This window comes from Thalassophryne amazonica, chromosome 18, assembly GCF_902500255.1.
Source record: "Thalassophryne amazonica chromosome 18, fThaAma1.1, whole genome shotgun sequence".
Classification (NCBI taxonomy): Eukaryota; Metazoa; Chordata; class Actinopteri; order Batrachoidiformes; family Batrachoididae; genus Thalassophryne; species Thalassophryne amazonica.
In genome coordinates, this window is record NC_047120.1 from 39,445,562 (window position 1) to 39,468,811 (window position 23,250).

A 23,250-nucleotide genomic window follows, 5' to 3' on the forward strand; every position below is an offset into this window, starting at 1 on the left:
ACTTCACTGATTATGATATATTTTAGGTGTAAACAAACATGGTGCTGCTAATGCAAATTAATTAGATGCAATATGTTGACATAGCGATATATTAAACTGGATATCAATAACAGTCTTAAGGCACACACTGACACACCAGCCAACAAACAGGCAAATACCACTGAAATCAGGGATGTAATGATACACTAGCACCACAATACAATACATATTATGATGTACAAGTGCATTATTCACATTAAATATATCCAAAATAATCTGTGATGAATGTTCTAACAGTAAGAAACTGATTATTCTGAAGTATTAATTGTAGCCCTTAAAGTGTAGGTGACACAATATGTCATGGTTTTTTTTTTATTATTTAAGACTGAAATTAAACAACAGTTTGAAATTTATCCTTTCCTGTTAGTCACTGAAGAGAGAAATATTCCGATTTTGAACTGTGCGCCACTAAAAACCAGGAACGTCCTGGCTGGTCCTGACATCGGAGAAGGAGGAGGAAGTAGCGTCAGCTTCAGAACCATTATCTTAACAGCCCCATTAAATTATGGAGTAATTTATGGATTTTTACAGGCTACTGACAGCCTCGTTTCCACCGTGTAGTTCGGGTCAGAGCTGCAGCATGTTTTCGGTGGCAGAATTCTTTTGATTGGCAGGTGGAAACACTTATATTGACGAGTGTGCTCGCACAACATTGTGCGGCTTCTCCACTCCACACGGAGGCAAAACTGACTATTTTCACATTATGTTATTTTATTATTTTGTGGACCATGGGAATTTTGTTGCGTGCAGACTGAGACGTTAGGAATAGATGAGGGACTGTGAGTCTTAACTTGCAGCGCAAAGCGGCCTGCAGTGAAACAAGAGGATCCATTCACAGGAGAGACTCGAACCATCAGCCGCAGATGCAATAAATTGATTACACCTGTAGTGGACCATGTTGGTCGCGAATCATCCTCTTCTGCTCGCCACTGTTCAGGCTGCACAGCACAGTCAGAAGCTGCGGGCAGTGTGCGTCGCGGATCAAGTACACCAGATTAGAGTACACCAGACAGCTGGAAACATCATGAACTTTTCTTTAGCCAGTACAACGAATGACATTATTTTCAGTCATTTTCATCAAAATGAAAAGGAGCTCACTGAAATGGACAGGTAAGCCTATATTATTTTCTCCATGTGTGAATGGTTTTAATTAGGGATGCACCGATACCCGATATCAGTATCTACTAGACACCCGATACCCCTTTACAGCAGTGTGATGTCAACCTCTCAATGCAGCCCGTGGGCAGGCGGAGGTTGCGGTTCGATGGAACTGCCCACTTCACCCACGAAGCGTTTGATGCTGTGAGTTTTTCTTCTGTTTTCTGCAGTGCAGGTCAGAGTTGTCTCTGAAAACGCAGTGACGGCAGCACACCTGCACTGAGCTTTACAAAGACATTTTTACGCTTTTTTTTTCTTTAAAACTCTGTGCCACTCCATGTGGGTCCTCACTAAAAACAGCTGATCCCCACGCATTAACAAATGCTAATACTTTTTTTTTTTCCACCCAAATGCGCCACAGTCTCTTTCTGAGGATGACATGAAGTTAAAAAAAAAAGAAAAAAAAAAAAAGTGCAACACATCTCCTTCGCATCATCCGTGAAGAGAACACCTCTCCAACGTGCCAAACGCCAGCGAATGTGAGCATTTGCCCACTCAAGTCAGTTACGACGACGAACTGGAGTCAGGTCGAGACCCCGATGAGGACGACGAGCATGCAGATGAGCTTCCCTGAGACGGTTTCTGACAGTTTGTGCAGAAATTCTTTGGTTATGCAAACCGATTGTTTCAGCAGCTGTCCGAGTGGCTGGTCTCAGACGATCTTGGAGGTGAACATGCTGGATGTGGAGGTCCTGGGCTGGTGTGGTTACACGTGGTCTGCGGTTGTAAGGCTGGTTGGATGTACTGCCAAATTCTCTGAAACGACTTTGGAGACGGCTTATGGTAGAGACATGAACATTCAATACACGAGCAACAGCTCTGGTTGACATTCCTGCTGTCAGCATGCCAACTGCACGCTCCCTCAAATCTTGCGACATCTGTGGCATTGTGCTGTGTGATAAAACTGCACCTTTCAGAGTGGCCTTTTATTGTGGGCAGTCTAAGGCACACCTGTGCACTAATCATGGTGTCTAATCAGCATCTTGGTATGGCACACCTGTGAGGTGGGATGGATTATCTCAGCAAAGGAGAAGTGCTCACTATCACAGATTAAGACTGGTTTGTGAACAATATTTGAGAGAAATGGTGATATTGTGTATGTGGAAAAAGTTTTAGATCTTTGAGTTCATCTCATACAAAATGGGAGCAAAACCAAAAGTGTTGCGTTTATATTTTTGTTGAGTGTAATAAAGTAATTACTAATCTAACTTAGTTACTTTTTTTCTGATGTCACAGATAGAACAATTTTTTTTAATCAGCTGATTAGATCAAAGAGCTGGCAAAAAGTATCATCTCCTGCTGAAATCACCTGCATTATTTATTTATTTTATAATCACCATTCTGTGTTCTGAACTTTGCCAATCGTCACTGTTGTCAGAATGAAGGTTTTCCTCCAAGTTTCGTCTCCCTCACTGTCATCTAAATAAGGCTCAACCATAAAACTGTGTCCTCAACTTCTTCAGAAACACCTTCAGACTGGACTTAAAAGCGCTACACTAGAAAAAAAAGAATAGTCAGAAAACAGCTTGACCTCCGCTGTGTTTACAATTGATTTAGGTTTGTATCAGCAGGTGCTGTTCTCCTGATGACGTAGCAACAATATGGTTGCAGCTGAGGGCTGAAATAGAGCGCAGACTTCAGATAGCGGTAGTTTAGCCTTTGCCTGCGCACTTATTGATTTTTATTGTTCAGAAATTGTTAAAATATCAACATTTCATAATTTTTAGTGCTTATTTGCGCACATTTTTTGGTGTCACCTACACTTTAATGCTCTCTGTTTCCCATTTGTATATTTGAGAAATAACTTGATTATGATTCTTCTGCAAGAGGTCAATATTTCTTCAATCCAGTAGTTGACTTTTCATGGTATGACGATACTCTTTAAACAAACAAACAAACAAAAGTGATTCGATAAAGGCTTCATGATACGATTATCACAATTTACGATGCATCAAAAGTTTTATTGTACGATACTAGGTGAAACATTACAGGAAGTATAATGAATAAGTGATACACCGTATACAGTATATACCAGAGGTAATTTCTCTAAGACTGCAAGGGAAGCTCAGCTTCCCCTAAAATGTCAAAAAATTAACTGATCAAATATGTACAGCTTGTTATCATTTCATTGACTACAAATGTGTTAGAAAACATTCACCTTGAAGACGAGTTCGTTCAGAATCAGCTACTTAACACAAACTGATGGACTCTATTTTGTTAACGTTTCATAAATCTTTTTCTCATACGGTCTGTGGTCAATGCATTTTTCTGTAGAAGCTGAGCGCCATTCACTTCAATGGGACAGTTGCCTGGAACAGTTTTTTTTTTCATTGCCTCGAAACTCAATGGTCATTGGATAAATGTCATGATTTTGTCCTGCCCCCAGACACCCACCGTCTCTGGGGGTAAATGGAGCTGTGGGCGGGCTTGGACTCTGGACCTCTGTACAATGATCGGATAATCAGTCAAAAGGCTGAATCCCATTTCGATTGACCGCTATTTTGAGATCTAGGTATGTGAGAATTAATTTGCACATTTTTGTATATTTATGAATTTTTAAATTTATGCCAATGTGTTTTGTGTGAGCTAGAAATCAGTCTGTTTTAAAGGTACATGTGAGATATCATATGTTTATACAGTGCTACCAAACTAATAGAAAAAAACTTGGTACCGCAGCCAAATAAAATTAGTTAAAATCTGCAGAAAGAGAAAAGAAACAGGTGAAACTGGTGATTTTGATGCCAGGAACATTCACAGATTGCAGGCATCAGGTACTGGATTAGACATGATGTGAGTGAGATCCAGGTGAGTTACTCTCTGCTTCGTTCTTTAGAAAGTTAGTGTTTAAGGTCGCAACACAACATCAAAGTATTCATGACTAAGTCCATCTGTGGACATGTGGTAATAATTAGTGTACTTTATTGATGGAAATTAGTTAAGGAGAAACCGAAGCGTTTTGAACCACTGAATCAGATATCAAGCAATGGTTCAGTGTTTCGAAGCTTTTGATACAATTAGTCATATCGACATCTGCTGGTCAACCTTTAATATAAGATTTGCATGGAACAATAAAGGCTGTCATGAAAGAAGTCAGACTGTGTTATGTGCGTTTAACAATAAAGGTTTTATGTGCTTCTTGAAATTTGCCGGGATTTTTGTTTAAAGACATTAATAATATACTTGTGTTATAATCCCTGAAGGAGTCTCCTCAAGGGATTAATAAAGTTCTAAATAAGGTTCTATCTAATGTAATATGATTGTGTCATCATAAAATACTATATGTAATGGAGATATAAATTGTGAAATGCTTGTGCAACTAGGGACTGTTATGACCATTTTACATATTTTAATTTACATATAAATAAAGACATGTTTTATGACGTAAGTTGACAATGAGTCAAGTACTTCTACTCACCCTGAGCAAAGACTCAGCAGAAGAGGATGACAAACTGTGAAGGTTCCAAGCAAGCGCTTACAAATTTTCATGCTAAATTACAGCGGTTAAGCCCAAGAACCCTTATGTCCTTTTTGTCTCCTGACTTCTTACAACCCTGAGGTGTTATGCCATCATCTTTCTCTGTTAAAGCCTCTAGAAGCTAAGCTGGCAATACAGCTGAGGAAGCCAAGGCTGCATTACCAACTGGCAACAGGAAAGGAGGGGCGAGATGAGAAAGCAGATATCTTAGAAATCTCAGCAGAGCGCCTCGTTCTGGGCGACCGGCATTACCATCCTCCCTGTGCGGTGACAGAAGAGGGGAAGGCAGGGACAGAGAGAGGGAGGGTTGTTAAGACAGAGGGGGCTTGACAGGGGTAGATGGAGGAAGTCCAATCTAAGTCGCATAACAATATGCATAACACTTTTTCCTACAAAAAACACGCGTTTATAACGGAATCGTGTGTGTGGAGAATGTGCACGCTGCATGCATACTTCAGATCAGGCATACACAAGGCTTTTTCATTTTCATATATTGTGAATAATTTTGTTTTTTCTTTTTTCCTTTTTGGTTGAGCCCCCAGAGGGGTTTTCAAGAAATTATAATCACTTCGGCCAATTTCACTCATATTACACATGTAAATTGCTTGAATATCAAAGGTCACTGGATAGTCTTAAAATGACATATTACGCAATAACTTTGGAAAAGGTATGGCTACAGGACTGATTTAAAGTGTATATGAATGAGCAAATAGAATACCATTTGCTGACCTCTACATGGCAACATGATGATGTCACAGAATGATGTCCAAAAATCACATTTTCCACAATCTTTGCCTCAAAGATACTGGTGGTGTGATACAGTAAATTCCCCTTCTTATGTTTACCAGTTATTAGTGATACAACTTGCACTTACTTTTTCTTATCATTACAAATTCATGTTTATGAAACACACCTTGTAAATTTATAGTGTTTTGTGACCAATCAGTCTCGTCTGTACGGTCTTGGTATGTGCAAGTCTGTCAATAAAAGTATTTATTAACTTCATTACTTGTGACTGTGATTTGTTGTAATCAGTTCAATACCTTGTGCGGATGCTGTGTTTGAAATATTTGCAAACATATACACTCAACAAAAATATAAACACAACACTTTTGGTTTTGCTCCCATTTTGTATGAGATGAACTCAAAGATCTAAAACTTTTTCCACATACACAATATTACCATTTCCCTCAAATATTGTTCACAAACCAGTCTAAATCTGTGATAGTGAGCACTTCTCCTTTGCTGAGATAATCCATCCCACCTCACAGGTGTGCCATACCAAGATGCTGATTAGACACCATGATTAGTGCACAGGTATGCCTTAGACTGTCCACAATTAAAGGCCACTCTGAAAGGTGCAGTTTTGTTTTATTGGGGGGGGGATACCAGTCAGTATCTGGTGTGACCACCATTTGCCTCAAGCAGTGCAACACATCTCCTTCGCATAGAGTTGATCAGGTTGTCAATTGTGGCCTGTGGAATGTTGGTCCACTCCTCTTCAATGGCTGTGCGAAGTTGCTGGATATTGGCAGGAACTGGTACACGCTGTCGTATACGCCGGTCCAGAGCATCCCAAACATGCTCAATGGGTGACATGTCCGGTGAGTATGCAGGCCATGCAAGAACAGACATTTTCAGCTTCCAAGAATTGTGTACAGATCCTTGCAACATGGGACCGTGCATTATCCTGCTGCAACATGAGGTATGGCACAGCAATGGGCCTCAGGATCTCGTCACGGTATCTCTGTGCATTCAAAATGCCATCAATAAAATGCACCTGTGTTCTTCGTCCATAACAGACGCCTGCCCATAAAATAACCCCACCGCCACCATGGGCCACTCGATCCACAACATTGACATCAGAAAACCGCTCACCCACACGACGCCACACACGCTGTCTGCCATCTGCCCTGAACAGTGTGAACCAGGATTCATCCGTGAAGAGAACACCTCTCCAACGTGCCAAACGCCAGCGAATGCGAGCATTTGCCCACTCAAGTCGGTTACGATGACGAACTGGAGTCAGGTCGAGACCCCGATGAGGATGACGAGCATGCAGATGAGCTTTCCTGAGACGGTTTCTGACAGTTTGTGCAGAAATTCTTTGGTTATGCAAACCGATTGTTTCAGCAGCTGTCCGAGTGGCTGGTCTCAGACGATCTTGGAGGTGAACATGCTGGATGTGGAGGTCCTGGGCTGGTGTGGTTACACGTGGTCTGCAGTTGTAAGGCTGGTTGGATGCACTGCCAAATTCTCTGAAACGCCTTTGGAGACGGCTTATGGTAGAGAAATGAACATTCAATACACGAGCAACAGCTCTGGTTGACATTCCTGCTGTCAGCATGCCAATTGCACGCTCCCTCAAATCTTGCGACATCTGTGGCATTGTGCTGTGTGACGAAACTGCACCTTTCAGAGTGGCCTTTTATTGTGAGCAGTCTAAGGCACACCTGTGCACTAATCATGGTGTCTAATCAGCATCCTGATATGGCACACCTGTGAGGTGGGATGGATTATCTCAGCAAAGGAGAAGTGCTCACTATCACAGATTTAGACTGGTTTGTGAACAATATTTGAGGGAAATGGTGATATTGTGTATGTGGAAAAAGTTTTAGATCTTTGAGTTCATCTCATACAAAATGGGAGCAAAACCAAAAGTGTTGCGTTTATATTTTTGTTGAGTGTATATGAGAAGATGGCTAGGGGCCAGACTCTGATAATTCTCTGAATGCTTCTTTTAGTCAGAGATACTTTGAGTGTTGTGAAAAGTTGCAGCCACGTACAAGAGTTCTATTCAGTGATAGAGGTACAATTGATTAAGGTCATATAGGTCACCCATACCGATTTTTCACTGGCATCACCACTACGGTTAGGTATCGAGAACCGGTTCTTTTCGGGTATCGTTAAGAAATGATTCGATCCGCTGATATCAATAGCAGTTTTGCTTAACGATTCCTTTATCGGTCTGTCAGAGTGGCTGTTTTTTTGAGGGTGTTGGTCGGGAAAATTATCATTTCTCTACGTTGATTGCAGACCCTGTAGCAGTTCTGTAATCAACAGTTTCTGCAGCGCGGCTCTGCTTTAAAGCTTTTAGCAATGAAACAGTGCTCCAACCCATTGCTTCGTTGGCTCTTTGCTTCGATGCTTTTCCGAAGCAGCAACTCCGCTTTTTATCCCCTCTCAAAGCCATTAAAATATGCCAATCGGGAGCCACTTTTGTGCAGATTAAAGTCACTAACTGGGACTCCTGTCTTGTTGTGAGAAAGAAACGAGAATCGTCCTCCGTTCTGTTGCTCCAAACGCTGCGCTGCTCTCTACTGAGTCAAGTTAGAAAGAGTCTGCTCGGAATTAATAACTTCAAAGCGAATCGCCGTTTAAACCAAATGGTACCTCTTTCCAAACATTGTTATACAACCAATAAACTGCAATCGATTAAAATGTTTTTTTCTCCCAAAATGAGACGTCCTGCGCTGACGTGCAGCAGCCCAAGACTGTATGGCTGCAGACTCCAGCAGCCGTCTGAATTCAGCTCAGACGTATGGAGAGACTTTGATGCCATTAATATCTGAAAGGAAATGCTTTGTCAAAAAGGATCCAGTGACCAATTTCACATTTATTTACTTTAATTAAGACTCAAAATGTTGTTGACATTGAAAACCTGCAAAGCCTACTTGTAGTACACAGAAAATTCACAGCAGGTATCGATAAGGAAATCGTTAACTAATCGGATTGATAAGCGGAATCAATAAAGGCATCGATGTCGATAAAATCTTATCAATACCCATCATTAATCACCACCCAGATTGTCAACCAAGTAGCCAGATGCCATTTTGAAGGATAAGTGAGCATAGCGTCAGATTCCAAGAAACGTATAATAGTGCTTTGAGGTTTTAATTTGCTTCACTGGGAACTTCTTCCAAAAGCTGTGATTATCTTTGTGGCATTCACATTCTGTAGTAGACTTTTAGCCCTCCAGAAAGAAAAGGTTATCTTGTGTTCAAGTTGCTTGATGTAGGCGTTTTGTGGTGGGCAAAAACCTATTGTTTCCATCTGTATTTCCCAAGCCTACTACAGTACAACCAGGCACATGATTGGTTATGCTCGCTCTGGATACCCTGCCAGGCCTGTCATGGAATCTTCTGCTGATAGTACACTGGGTGTGATCTTTGGTAAAGAGGTTTGGAGTTTACCAGTATGATGTGTTCAGGACACATTTGTGGTAGTAAGGGGGGGGGGGGGGGGGGGGAGATGTTGGGAGGAGTGAGTGGTTGGTGAGAATAATGACATCTCATTATGTGGTGATAAGAATCTTGCTGGTACACAAGGCTCCTTGACTCCTTTGGAGAAACCACTATCACCATCTCAACATAACACCAACTGGATCAACCTCTCTCACTACTCCTTGCCCCTTGTTTGAATAGCCATCATTTAATTTCTACACCCATCAAATGAAATTAGTTACTGTGCATTCATTCTTGAGGCAGCTTTGTTGTGATTTGGCGCTACATAAATGAAATAAACTGAATTAAAATGGGTAGCCCAACCTAGGTTCCGATTTCAGTCTCAATGTTTTCAAGTAGGGATGTAACGAGATTCTCACGATATGATAATACCTCAGTAACAAGTCCACAGTACAATATTTACTGCATTATTTTAAAAAGGAATGAAAACTTAAGGGAAATTCTTTTAATTAAACAATAAACAGTGTAAACAACAGGAGCATCCAGTGTTTTCAGTTTTCATACTGATTAAAAATAAATAAATAAATCAGACCCTGCATGTACCTTGTAGGTTAGGAATTCATTTATAAATGCTTCATTTTGATTATTCTGGCCTGGCTGGATATTTTTTTTCCCTCATCTTCTCAAATCTTATCAGAATGACAATTTGCCAAATGGCTCCTGTGTATATCACCACAGTCTGGCAGTGTCTTCATATAAATATTAGTTTGTCCATCACCAGTTCTCCGTCATTTCTTGGCATAGGGAAGCGGTCTGATTTAAAGTACACTGGCACATCCACAATTTTTAAATCTTATCTCTTTCCCTCACCACTTGTCTGCCATTTTTGCTCTAGTGCTGGATATGTAAAGGCAACGAGCAGAGCGCAGAGGACGATGGGCACGCAAGGTAGTCTACAGTTCTCACTTCCCTCTGCTCTGCTCCACTCACTGTGGCTGAAACAACCTCACAGTTTTTGCTTGGAAGACCTATCGTTTGAGGCTGTTACAGGTCCACAGCGGCACTGAAACACTTTTGTTCTCGTGATATCGTGAAATCAACGATATTGCTTACATATCTGTGTTCAACACTGCATTTGTTCTTAAAAATCCTTGATATTCTGCTCTGATTTATTAATAAATATGAAATGTGTGGGGAAAACCTTGAGTCGAATATCTTCCATCTGATTTTGACAATCACCAGCTCCACCGTTTACCATACCATACATAACGTCATCACAATAAAACCACACACAACCGTTTAACAGCATCTCAACCGAACCCTACATGTGTTGTATTTCTGCCATTCTGCATTCAGAGATATTTCACCTGGACACAAATTTTACACATCTAACTCTGAAAGTGGCAAAAGGAAGAAGAACAGCTGCTTACTCAAGTTAAAAGAACACAGCGGCAACACTCTCGAAATCTGACAGGCAAATCAGAGACAGTGAAAGCCGCAAGGAAGGATTAAAGAGGGAGGACACAACGATGGACAGCCAAGTAGTCTTACTGAGAAGGTAAGCAACATTTTGGGATGCTATAAAGCAGGAGAATAAGTGGCAAACACATAAAGTCTCTTTTTAACACAGAGATCAGATGAGAAACATCATGCAACAGTAACAAAATGAGGGATGAGCCAGGAAAACTTACCGGGGCAGTATGTGTCCAGGTCTGGATTCTTGGCGGTGGTGGAGGTGTGTGTAGGGGAGCCAAGCTCTGATTGTGGAATGCGAGGGCTCTCCACAAACTTTGCTTTCCGCAGAGGGGCTGGGAGCAGAAAGCGCACACACATACACACATAGAGGAGACGAACATGTACACACACACACATTCATCAGGGAGATGGAGGAAGACGAGAAAGAGAAAGAATGACAGAGACAGGACAGAAAGGGAGGAAGACAGAGAGCTTGTGAACTTGAAGTAGCACACTGATAAAAAGAAAACATCCTACTGGCCTGTGCCGACGTTTTGATTCAAATAAAGTCTGAGTGAACATGCAGCATGTTTTTCTTGTTTTGGGGGGGAGGGTTCATGAATAACCTGGTTACGGTGCATAAAATAGGCTTGTTGCATCAGTTTGTCCAATGTCACAACCGCAATGCAAAAGACATCCATTTAAGAAACGTCCCCGCACAACTCGAGCAGCAGGGCCGAGCCATTAAAAGAGTCACTTCACGCCACGATGCAGAGAGAATGGTGAAAGGCGGGGGCAGTGGCTGTGACACAAACGTCTTGTGAGTTGTTGGTCACGCCATAGTCACTGAAAAAAGTAAGCATGGAGGCGAGCGCAATTATCCAGCTCAGCTTCTGACATCAGGTGTGCATGTCTACTGCGGTTGCAGGAGGAGATCTGCTGTTCTTTATCCATCTCAGTAAAAGCACAGAAAAAAAGGATCACCATTCACAATGTGAAACAGCCTAATACTTTCATGCATGTGTTACATAACGAGGCCCCCCAGGAAGCGTGACTAAATAAAACTCCATTCAGTGGTACTCTTTAGTTTGTAGAAAAGCGCTGCAAGCATGTTCCTGCAAAGTCACCATGTGTGCAGGCTCTCCACTGCAATTATATATGTGCAAAGACGCTTCCTCCACTGCACTAGGTTAAAGATCAACACAATGACAAGCTTGGTTACAGTAAATGTCAGTAAAGTCTTCTGTTTAGTGGATTAGTGGGAGGGGCATTCTGTCCAGGTGCTCATCAAGGCAGGAAATAGTAAGTTTTCTGCAAAGCTTTTATCAGAATCTTTACTATATTAATACCATTCCTGTCACTGTCCTCCTCTGCCATTCTGTCCATATGGGGTGCCCCAGGCATCTGTCCTGGGATGCATTCTGTTTGCTTTGTGTAGGCTTTCCCTTGTACAAATCATGATAAAAGCATCTCAAACCTCTGTGATTCCGTTGTACATGTTAAAAACCACAGAGGGCCTTATCTCAAAGATCAATCATGCACAGTCTACGACGCATAATGCAAATCCATTTGGGGAATATGAAACAAAGTTTTTGCTATTTTAAGTGCCATGAAGACTGAGCACAAAGGGGTTGAATTAATCCTCAAGTCACTGGCTTGATTTGTGCACAAACCAATGAGAATGTCATCTGTCCTCTCTGTTAAGCTGAAATGCACCAGGCGCACAGCACTCTGATATGGCAAATGAGGACTCAAGTAAGAGGATTTCTTGTCCACCATAGCTCCCTGAGGCAAAACAGTTTAGCAAAAAAGTCGTTTTTTTTCATGCTCAAATGTGGGGATGTCCTTAACAGTTGCAGTCTTTCGCCAACAGGAGGCAGAAGTGGCAGAGCTTGATCGAGACTGTTTGTAGGAAGTATAAAAAGAAGACAGCTCTTGCATATGAAAGAAAAAAGGCACCACAGTGATTAGAATACATTTTAAGCTAAATGAAACCTGCATTTTTAATTAAATCTTGTGCTTTTTGCTCTTTATGGGACAGTGAGGGTTAAGAGTGAAACATAATTTATTCTACATTAATTTTCCTAAACAAAAGTTTAAAACAGCTTGCTTACTGCACTGCAGCTTGCATTTTTATTATGAGGGAGTGCACATCTAAAGCTATCCAGTGTGACAGCACCGTGTTGAAGCGTAGTGGGCTAAAAAGCGAGCGATGAGGAGCAGGTGACAACATACTCTCGAGCAACAATGACAGCACAATAAAGTCATAGAACTGACGAGAAGAAGCCCACAGTGAGCGCATACCACTGCAGCGGAAATAACCTCCACCAGTCTGACTTTTATCCTTGTGAAGAAACTTCTCTCACAATGTTAACAAAACTGAGCAAAGTGGAAAAAGAAACCAGATCAGAAGTGGTCAGCAAGCACAGGGATCAAACACCCACATTTCAAAGCATCTGCTAAAAAATGTGTCCTGTAATTTACGGACTATAGAGCGCACCCGAATATTAGCCGCACCAACCAATTTTAAAAAGAAAAAAGAAATTGTACATAAATAAGCTGCACTTGTCTATAAGCCGCAGGTCTCCACCTTGTAACATGAGATATTTACACAGAAAGATGTTAGAAAGATTATTTAACTTTTAATTACATATATACCGTAAATGCTTTTTTCCTCTGAAGTGTTACACGTAAATATTGACGCGCATGTCATCCAGCATGTGCATGGAGTCTCTGCTCCATATGGAGAACTGAGTAATTTTAACTTTTCCTTTTTCTAACTTTCATCGCGTGCAGCCAGTCTGTGGTAAATGAGGCGTTCATGAGGCGCTGTGACTTTTTCGACTTGTTGCGCCAAGACAGAGAACTGGTTTGGAAGGGTGGGGAGAGAAGGCTCCACTCCGCTAACGATCTGACGGCGCGACTGTTGCACAAAGTGCCGGAGAGGGACTTTTCTTCACTAAAACAAACACGTAAGACCTTATATTTACACTGTGTGTGAATTTACACCGCATGAGGGCATCAATTGACAGCATCATTTGACGTATTTTGACTCGTGAAAAAGCCTGTAAAAATCTATAAATTAGCTGCATCATTGTAAAAGCTGCAGTGTTCAAAGCGTGTGAAAAAAAAATCATGGCTTATAGCCCAGAAATTATGGTAATGTGGCCTTTTAAACATCTAACAACCAAAGTATCTGAACTCATGTCTCTAAAACTCCTTGAGCTTTGACCCTTAACTTCCGTGATTTTGGTTAGGATGGGTCAACGAAGTTCTTCCCATCTGTAGGACCAATGCACCTGCCAAATTTGCTCTAAATTGCATTAGGCATTCTAAACACAACATATGCACAAACATAGTTGCAAATGTAGAGACCAATATAAGCTTGTCTGTTGCTGGGCAGATGTAATAACAGAAAAAGTGGAGCATTTTTAAATGTCATCCATCTTCCGAATCTGCAACAAAGTGTTTCTGACAAAAACAGACATTTTAAAATAGCTTGTCAAGAAGAAAAACAGTATTACTTTAACCCCACTTATAGGCTTTATAAAAGTATAATCAGTGGTTTTTGAAAGCTGTTTATAATAAGAATTTTCTCAGCTGGAAAAGGTGCAGATTTTACCTCATTGTAAGTGATCATAATGTTAAAAATTAAACTCTGAAAAGAACTTATATTAATATGCAGCCAAAAACACAGCTTATTATGACCAAATAAACATCCAGTGCAAGTACGTAAAACAATGACCATACAAATGACAAAAATTTCATTTTTATCCTCCCCACATTTACTTCAGTTGACTATCTTGTTTATTCATTTTGCGATCAACCTTATTTTAAGATAATAGCACACGTTTCAACACAAAGTTGATGAAATTGTACTAAAAAACAGCTGTCAGCAAAGCTGAACAGAACTGCTGTCATATGTCACAGTGTACAGGGAATAAATAAAGAAAGGATGACATATCAGTGAATATGAAGTGAACCCGCTAAGAAGAATACTTGAATTATAAAAGTAGGCAGAAGTGTTTCTGAAGAGCTTTCCAAGCACTATTTGGCTGCAAGAAAGAGTAAACTGCTATTCAATGAAATATTAATATATAAGAGAATCTATTTAAACACATTAAGAACATTGAGAATATGAAACACTTACATTCAGCATCGACCTTTTCTCTTGTTAAATGCAACAATATTTATAAGCAGGTAGCTATTTATTATAGGCACCTTCAGGAGCCTGGTAAATTGAGGTGCTAATATTACTGCCCTGGTATCCTTGAAGAGTTTAATCTCAGTTCACGTAACTATGTTTGTAAATTGAGATGAGATATACTTTATTGATCACACAGTGGAGAAATTATGTTTATACTCCAGTTACCTCAGGCAGCAATTAGTCCACAATTACTACTTGTTTACCGTAATAATGGTACACATCAGAATTAAAGACAGCACATACATATTTGACATTGTTTATGTGCACTAAGTTTGAAGAAGTCCGTTAGCCAATTGAGGCAAGTGGATGAAGGTCATGCAGCAACCCTGAGATGCGCCACCGTCAGCTTGGGGGGAGTCCCAAGCTGAGCAAATTGGTTCCATGGATGGAAAGAAGTGATTCAGTTAGGGTTGGAATTCATGAATGATCAACACTAGAAGACAAGGTCAAATCTGAGGCCCCATGCTAATACACCTGGGTACTTTTGTTGGTGGGGAAAGCTTCAGTGACCTTGAGTTTACTGAACTTGTCTTTGTTGACATGCTCAGTGAGAAAAGTGACTCTCCTGGATCAAGACTAAAATTCAGGCTTTCAGTGACTTCATAAAGTGTGTCTTTATCTGGTGAAGGTGTTGATGTTGTAGAGACACTTATTTATCTCAACAGTGACATTCATGTCACTGGATCTTCGGCCTTTGAGACCAAAAGACGCCTGAGAAGAGCTTATGGAGTCATGAGGTCACTGGACAGAGGTTTTTGGTGATGCAGTCCTCTTTGCAGGAGAATGAAGGTCCAAGTCCTTATGGCCGTCGTGACTGTGAGACTTTCACCCTAACCAGTGACCTCAGTGCTTCAACCAGACACTGTACAACAGGCTGGTAAAAACTCCTCGCTTTAACATGAATTCCAAACACTGTATCGTTCTACATATTTTGTAGAACATCACAAGCCGTACAGAGTTGTGGTTGTCTGAAACACATTTCACTGAGGCACATCCCAAATCCATGTCAACCAATGACTCATTCTGCATATTTTGGTTGAACATTTAGTTCAAAGAATCAGTTTGCATTTTCAAGTCTAGTAAAACACACCACAGTCCACTTGGAACCGGACTGAGCTACACCATTTCAGGTGGCTCACAGTCTGCTGCTTTACTTCATATTACTGTTCCAAAGTGTTTTCTAACCATCTGAATAAACAACCCATGCTCCAGTTGAAATGGGCCGCGCACCTGGGAACAACTCCAGGCTTAACAACTCCTTTTACAAGGTTACACCAGTGAGTACAAGCTAAAAGTCCAGAGTAACAGGTTGTGCAGTGATGAGACAAAGACAGCAACGCCAGTAACACTGGCAACAATTTAACACTGGACGGGCTCTTTGGTTCATCATATATATGTATACATTTTTTTTTTCCCACATCTTTTAATGCACACCTGTGCAGCTCTGAAGCAGTACAGGTATTGCTCATACTGCCAAATGAGAAATTACTGATTAGATTTGTGTTTTAGTTTTATCCACAGAATATTAGTTTCAGGATGTCGCGGTAAATAACAGATTATCACCTCTACCTACCAGTAAAGTCTGACACCGTCTACTGGAGTAAATCCCCTCTATAGCACTGGTTCCAGGAGACTAAATCCCAGGGACTTCTCTCCTGCACTTCTCTTGTCACTGTGTGCCAGGCCGGGGATGGGTTGCGGTGTGATGGATGGTAGCAGGCAAATCCACTCCTCTAATGAGCTTATGAATAAGTATACTCGTATCTAGCCTGTGCATGTCTGTGAAATAGATATGTGTTCCATGCTTTGGGTGTGAAGGTGTGAATATGAATATGCATGTGTCATGTATGCATGTGTACATGTGGGATTAGGCTGAGAGGGGGAGGAACGAATGAATTTACTGATGACGGTAAATTCTTTGAAGTACAACGTAGAAAACTACATATGCTCTCAATACGCATACGGCCTCACTAAAAACATTTTAAGAAAAATCAAATTCAAACCTGGGGTGTTGAATGAAGAAGTTTCTGTTTAAACAAGACCCTTCAGATCCAACAAATGACAACATCTGAAATTGAACTGGTCACTCCAGTGCGCATCATTTCTTATTTTTCTGCAGGTAAATGATAAAAAAAAAAACTGAAAGCATCGTCTATACCACCATCTCGGTTACATGCATCCTCGGGCACCCACACACGAATTAACATACAGTCCACAACAATGATGTTGGTGAGGAGATGCATTGCACAGCTGTCTACAAATCAAGCAGAGCTTAGGAAAACCAAACATGTGGCCCTGGTCACTATAACAACAGCAGAGCGCAAGAAATCGATGGTCTTGTTCACCTTCTTGAAGGTGGTTTGAAAGTAGGGAGAGGATCACTTCACCGGCACCAAATTATTCAAGGACGTTGCACATGTTCTCAAAATGTAATTAAACAATCTCTTTGTAGAGAGAGCTCTAAGAGCAGGACCCTGACCACCATCATGTCCCAACCTTAATTAGTGGTATTATAATTCCAAAACAAAACTGCTACCAATGTGGATCTCTCTCGTAGTGCCGTGGTAACCATCCTGTGGTGTGCAGTCATTAGAAACAGGGTGTTAAAGATGCAATAACTCATTTTTCTACCACTAGAGGTCTCACTAGTGTCAGTTTTTCAGGATTAAAAATATTTTCTTTCTTCACTAGCACTCCTCCTCAGTGAGTAGAAAGAATGGCAGTTGGAGCCTTTTCAACATGTTTAAAGCTCTATAAGAGGAAAAAGCCAGATGTATCTTGCTTACAGTGTCACCATGTTCTTGCTCAGAGGCACTGTTCACCACTGTATGTGTTTTTTTTTTTTGGGGGGGGGGGGGGGTGTTCAGATAATCTACTTTTGACTGTCCTCTTGAAAAAAATTAAACAACTACGCAAGTTCTGCTGCCTCCTTATAAACTTAGCAAGACCTAATGGTTTAATAGGGTGGCAATAACGTGCACTTAATATGCACACACAGCCGGAACAAGAAGGAAAATGAGGGACAGAAAAGCTAAGGGAGCAGAGGGAGTGTTGTTTCATTCTCTGCTCTCCTGAGGACACCATAATGCTACATTAATGTTTAAAAAGCAATTTACATCAACTTTAATGTGTTCCTTTCCAAACGCTGAGAAGAATAAGGCTGATTTAAGTTCATGCAAATACTCTGTTCAGCACAGCTGTGTAAGATTAATTTGGTTATTAATAGCAATCGTTTAAAAAATCCAAAAGCAAAGATACTGCAAGAATAATTAAAAATCCTTCAAACCATGACATTAACACAATGAATTAGTCCCCAAAATCTGTTTACTTGTTCCCAGTGCCAAACTTTACATTTACATGTTATCAGTGGTGGGCACAGCTAACTAAAAAGTTAGCTTCATTAATCAGATAACTGAAAAGTTATCTTTTATGACAATAAATCAATAAACTGCTAAAAAATGTATCTTTATTACAGATAACTTTTAGTATTGAACCGGATGTGGGCACATCAGATTACACTGTTGGCTTCTGATAAACCAGTTTTACTTTAAACGCCGCAGGGGCTGCTGGGTAAATTCAAGGATCACAAACACACAACACCCAAAAAATGAATGAATAAAAAAATAAAACCCCAAACACCTGTCATCATCTTTCAAAAGCAGTAAAACACAGTATTAAAAGTCACAGTTTATCTTGGTATTAGATACACCGTCATTTATGAGCTAAAAGGTACTGCTTTTTTCACACGCTGAAATACGTCCATTAATGCATTGATTGGCAGAGTAAAATACACGTAGTAAATATAAATTCTTACCTGTTAGTTTCAGTGGGATTCATCTGAATAAATAATCGTCCTGAGATTATCCACAACGGTCTAAACGGTGAAGAAACGTCCCAGTCTGTACACAGCTGCACTGTGAGAGCTTCTCTCTCCACCGAGTCTTGGCAATAAACTCAGCCACAAAGAAATAAAATAAAATAAAGTTAAAACTAGTCCATTTTGTTTTTGTGTCGAGTGGATGATAACACTTCTTCTTTTGGATCCAATGGTGGACGGCACCAGCTTAAGGTGCATTTACCGCCACCTACCGGGCTGGTGAGTGATCGCTGAGATTTTACAAAACCTTAACTCCTGGCAGCCATAGTCATTTGTTTAGATGCGATGAAGTAATCCACTGTCCTTTAGATATTTAAATCATTTTTTTTTTTTTTTACACGATGTGTGATAGGGTTTCCAGCAGATTTCCAAGGGACGGAAACACTATAACGTTTAAAGTGAACCTGAACTACACTACCCGCAATGCTCCCTGTGTCGACCAGCCAATCACGGTTTGCGCTTAATGATGACATCATCAGCAAGCAACAGCCGGTCTCCCATAAATAAACACACAACAGATGGACTAAAATGTTAGATTTTAGGGTTTACAAATGTTTTTGACCGTTAAACTTTACCTTTTGCTCACTTTACCAGCAAAACAAAATGCTATCGGACCGAAAGTTACTGGAACTAAATTTATCGGAAGATAATTGGTCCAATGATGGTTTTAAAACTTATGTGAAAAGCTAATACAGTAACAAAAACATCAGCTTCGATAATTATCTGTTATCGGATTAGCTGAACTGTGCCCACTACTGAATACCAGGTACTCACTACACACCAGGAGCAACTAGAGGATTGAGGACCTTGCCCAAGGGCCCTTAGTGATTTTCTGGTCAGGCTGGGATTTGAACGGAAGATCCTCTGGTCTCAAGCCCAATGCTTAACCACTAGACCATCACCTCCTCTCCTTACAACTCAGTGTGTTTTTTTTCTTCTGGATCTCCTTTATAAATGCACTCAAACATACACAACAGTGCTGCAAAACCTGGACTTGATACAGAAGATTGTACACACAGTGCGTTATTTAAATTTCAGTCTTTATGTATGATCCAGAGGCTTGTTACACATCTACATAATCTGGCTCAGCAGCCAAAGAGATGATTTTGTGCACACGTCTTGTTGACTTGTTGAACACAACAATGCAGACCAGATGTTGCCGTGCAAGACAATGAGCTCTTCAGTCACAGCATCAAAACAAAGGAAGCTGACACTCAGCAAAAAGTACACGTCCGTTTGCTAGACTGCCTCCCCATTTTATGTATGCAAGCATCCATGTGAGAATGCATGCACACACACGTGTGTATTTATCATTATGGTGTTGGGAGGATTAGCCAAGCAAGGGAGTGCACAGACAGAATTTTAAGAGGGAAAAGGGAGGGAATGGGGTTGTAAGATGCCTCATTAGCTGAGCTTTCTTTCACTCGAAAAATACCTTTAATTTAGTGTTACGCGTAACCTTTCTGAGTCAAGACTAGACCAACAGCACAAGTCAATCTAAGGCATTCAAAGTTATTTAATCATATATGCTGCCAGGTTCACCTGGATTTTTAACATCATTAAATTGCTTACTGCTCACCTTCACAATAACAGAGGCGGTATCAGATCTGTTTGGCTTTTGAAAATAGAACTTGCTAGGAACAAGGCAATTCTACGCAAACAGGGCATTTAATGCTGTTCACAAGTTCAAACGAGACCTTTGACTGATCAAACATGATGTGGCTTTGAGCCATGTGGGCAAATAGTGATGTGGAACTTTCTGCCTGCAAAATCAAGGCCAGTAAATCAAATGCTTCCTTTAGCAGCTCATTTGCAGACAGACTTTCATAGGATGTATTTTATAGTAGATTTAGCTAGATATTTAATGCCTGGCACAGTTTACTGGGTTTTGGAAATTGTGGTGCGAGCCGTTACTCTGCTTACCAATCAAACACAAACACATCTCCACGTACACATGGAGATGTGTCAGAAAGGGCATCCAGCGTAAAACTTGTGCAAATCAACATGTGAAGCCTTACCAGATTCATGGTGCCAACCAAGGGTAAAATGGGAGCAGCCAAAAACAAATATTTCTTGGTTGCTTGGGACCAGCGTTAATCTTGTCTCTCAGCAGTGATGTGCCTGTCACTGCTGAGAGAAGTGATGGTTTGACGTGTCTGTGGGGGTCAGTCTGTGTGATTGAGAGAAGTCTGGGACGAGGTTATGGAGTCAAGAGGTGTTTGGCAACGCAAAAATCTTTGCTAGAGCACGAAGATCCAAGGTCTTATGGGCCCAAGTGCTTCCTGTCTTACTGTATGGCTGTGAGACCTGAACTTTAACCAATGACCTAAGATGAAGACCACAGAGAATCCTCGGGTGTCGCTGGAATGACGTTTTGTGAACAGTCATTAAAGGAGACCCAGCTAAGGTGTGCTGTTTGCAGTGTGAGTAATGTCAACTACAAAATTAAGGCCACGCAGCACATTTTCCTGAATATGATCCAGCACACAGGTGTCTCTTTGCTGAGGACCACAGCGACTGGCGCAGACTAAGGGGATACCCACGAATGTCGTATAACGTCACTGTGTCAGATAGATGCCTACTTTTGGAAGATACAGGTGGAATATTTTTCCGCTTAGACGGTTGCCAATCAGGGCCCAGGGAGATTCCAAAAGGTGGTATATGTGAATGCCTGCTCTCAGATGTGACTTTTGCGAAGCAAATAACTTGTTCCATTTTGTTCAAACCTTGAATGTATCATTACAGCTTAAAATCACTTCAAAATCCCACTATTTTGTGTACAATTTTGCACGCTGGGCCCTTTATCTACTTTGAGCAGCCCGACTTTTGTCAAAATTCCCAAACGGTGCACGCTCCTTGTGTCCATACTGCAGGCTTTCCAAGCAGCCGTCTACTCTGGTGAACAGACCCTTTATTTCTGAAAGACACTGCTGTCATGACTCAGGCTCCAGAAGCAGAGCGACAATCATTAACACTGAACACTTCTGACAATTTCAACTTACGTTTCTAATGGTCTCACTCCATCAGTGTCGAGGTGACACAGATGTAAGACAATTATCTTTTTAAATAACTATCCACGGGAGATGAGGAATGATGATACAAACATCTTGCTAGGGTACAAGGTTAAATACAATCAGGGAATAACCCTGTTGTGTCTGATGGTTTGCGGACGTTCACGCTGTTATACGTTCGCAAATAGCCATTTTACTGGCGACGCATTACGTCTGCAAATCAGACACAAGGGGATTATTCCCATTCTAATTCAAATCCATCGTTTGCAGTTTAATTTTCTGTAGGTAATTCGGTCGGCGAGGCTTACCGTTGAGCCAAGACAGCGCTGCTCCAACAGCGGTCAGTGCGCAGAGTAATCCATCAAATGTGAAAATCCATCAAATCCATCAAATGTGAAATGGTAATTCTGTATCAGAATCAACATCAATACTTTCATATGGTAGCTTAAATTCACCCATTTAGGCGGCGGCACATGACTTTCTCTCGCTCTCAGCTAACAGCGCTAACAGCTAGCAGCGTGCGCAGCCAGTGTTCTGTCGAATTGTGCGTCTGGTCGCATAAATCGTCAGTTCCGCATCCCAACAATCAGAATCCACATCAGTACTTTCGTATGGTAGCTTAAATTCGCCCATTTAGGTGGTGGTGTCGGTACGCGATTTTCTCTCACTCTCAGCTAACAGCGCTAACAACTAACAGCCTGCACAGCCGGTGTTCTGTGGAATTGTGCATCTCGTCGCATCCATCAACAGTTCTGCATCCTGACAAAATTGTGCATGAGTGTGCATTAGCAGTTGCGCAGAGGACAGGAATGACATTTGACAGGAATGACATCTCGTCAGAACACCAGCCAGGGCTCGGAGTAATACATCCAAGTTTGAAATGGTCAAATATTTTGCCGCCGTTACCCCGATATTATACAGTCTGAAATCTCACATGTTTAATCAATCAGATTCACAGAAAAAATTTAATTGGATAAGAATACCTCCTTAAGTGTCATGTCCCGGCCGTTTCCAGGCTTCAGCCCATATGGCCCTTCTTCATTTAGTTCTGTTCCTTTGGCATCAGCCTCGTTTTGTTAATTACCTTTTCTTCATGTGGGGTTTTTTTTTTCCATGTTCTGATTTTTGCTTTGTCACCTTCTTCCTTTGTTACTTTTCACCTCAGTTATGTTTTAGTCTTGTTTTGTTATTGCCTCTTTCTTCACGTTTATTCAATGTTCTCATTGCTTTGTCACTTTCTTTCTTTGTTACTTTACAGCTATGTTTTAGTTCCATTCTAGTTTATTCAGTCTGTTTTTATGTTTCAGCATTTAGTGGTTGTTTGCTTATGTTACTGTTCTCTCTTCTGTTAAGTATTTGGGTATTTCTGGTTTTGGTTTTCAGTTTTGTTTTCTTGTAGTTCTTCTGTCTGTTCTAAGTAGGTTTATTGTATTATTTCCCATGATTCACTTATCACGTTCTTGTATGCTTTTCAGTTTTGATCAAGTTAGGGTGGTGTTCATGGTTTTCTTTGTACTATCTCTTATTGTCATGTTTGTATCTGATCACCTTTCTCTTGCTCCTGCTTGTCAGTCTCTCATTGTTTCCACAGTCTTTTCCGGATCACTGCACTCTCAGTTCCGCACCTGCACTTTGTCCTCTCAGTCAGCCACGCCCCTTCATCTGTCATTCTCTTGCCCATTTGTCACCGCCCTTCTGCATCATTGGCCTCTTAGCTGTCACCTGACCACGCCCCCCTTTCCAGGCCTTTCCTCCTCCACGTGCACCTCATTTCCTGATTAACACCTGTTCCTATTTAACCTGTGTCTGTTCACTTCTTCCCCGCTCGTTCGTTGATTCACTCA

At 41.0% G+C, this 23,250-nt stretch overlaps 1 protein-coding gene across 9 annotated transcripts in view; it reads right to left on the minus strand.

The window, feature by feature from the left end:
- tanc2b (tetratricopeptide repeat, ankyrin repeat and coiled-coil containing 2b) overlaps positions 1-23,250 on the minus strand; it is a 381,104-nt gene that overhangs the window by 83,509 nt on the left and 274,345 nt on the right. For 5 of the 9 annotated variants that reach the window (XM_034193361.1, XM_034193364.1, XM_034193360.1 and 2 more), the window contains one exon: positions 10,548-10,664. The exons of the other annotated variants lie outside the window; for them this stretch is intronic. In XM_034193361.1, coding sequence (XP_034049252.1) covers positions 10,548-10,664 — 117 coding nt within the window. The remainder of the gene's footprint in view (positions 1-10,547; positions 10,665-23,250) is intronic. 9 annotated transcript variants of the gene reach the window in all.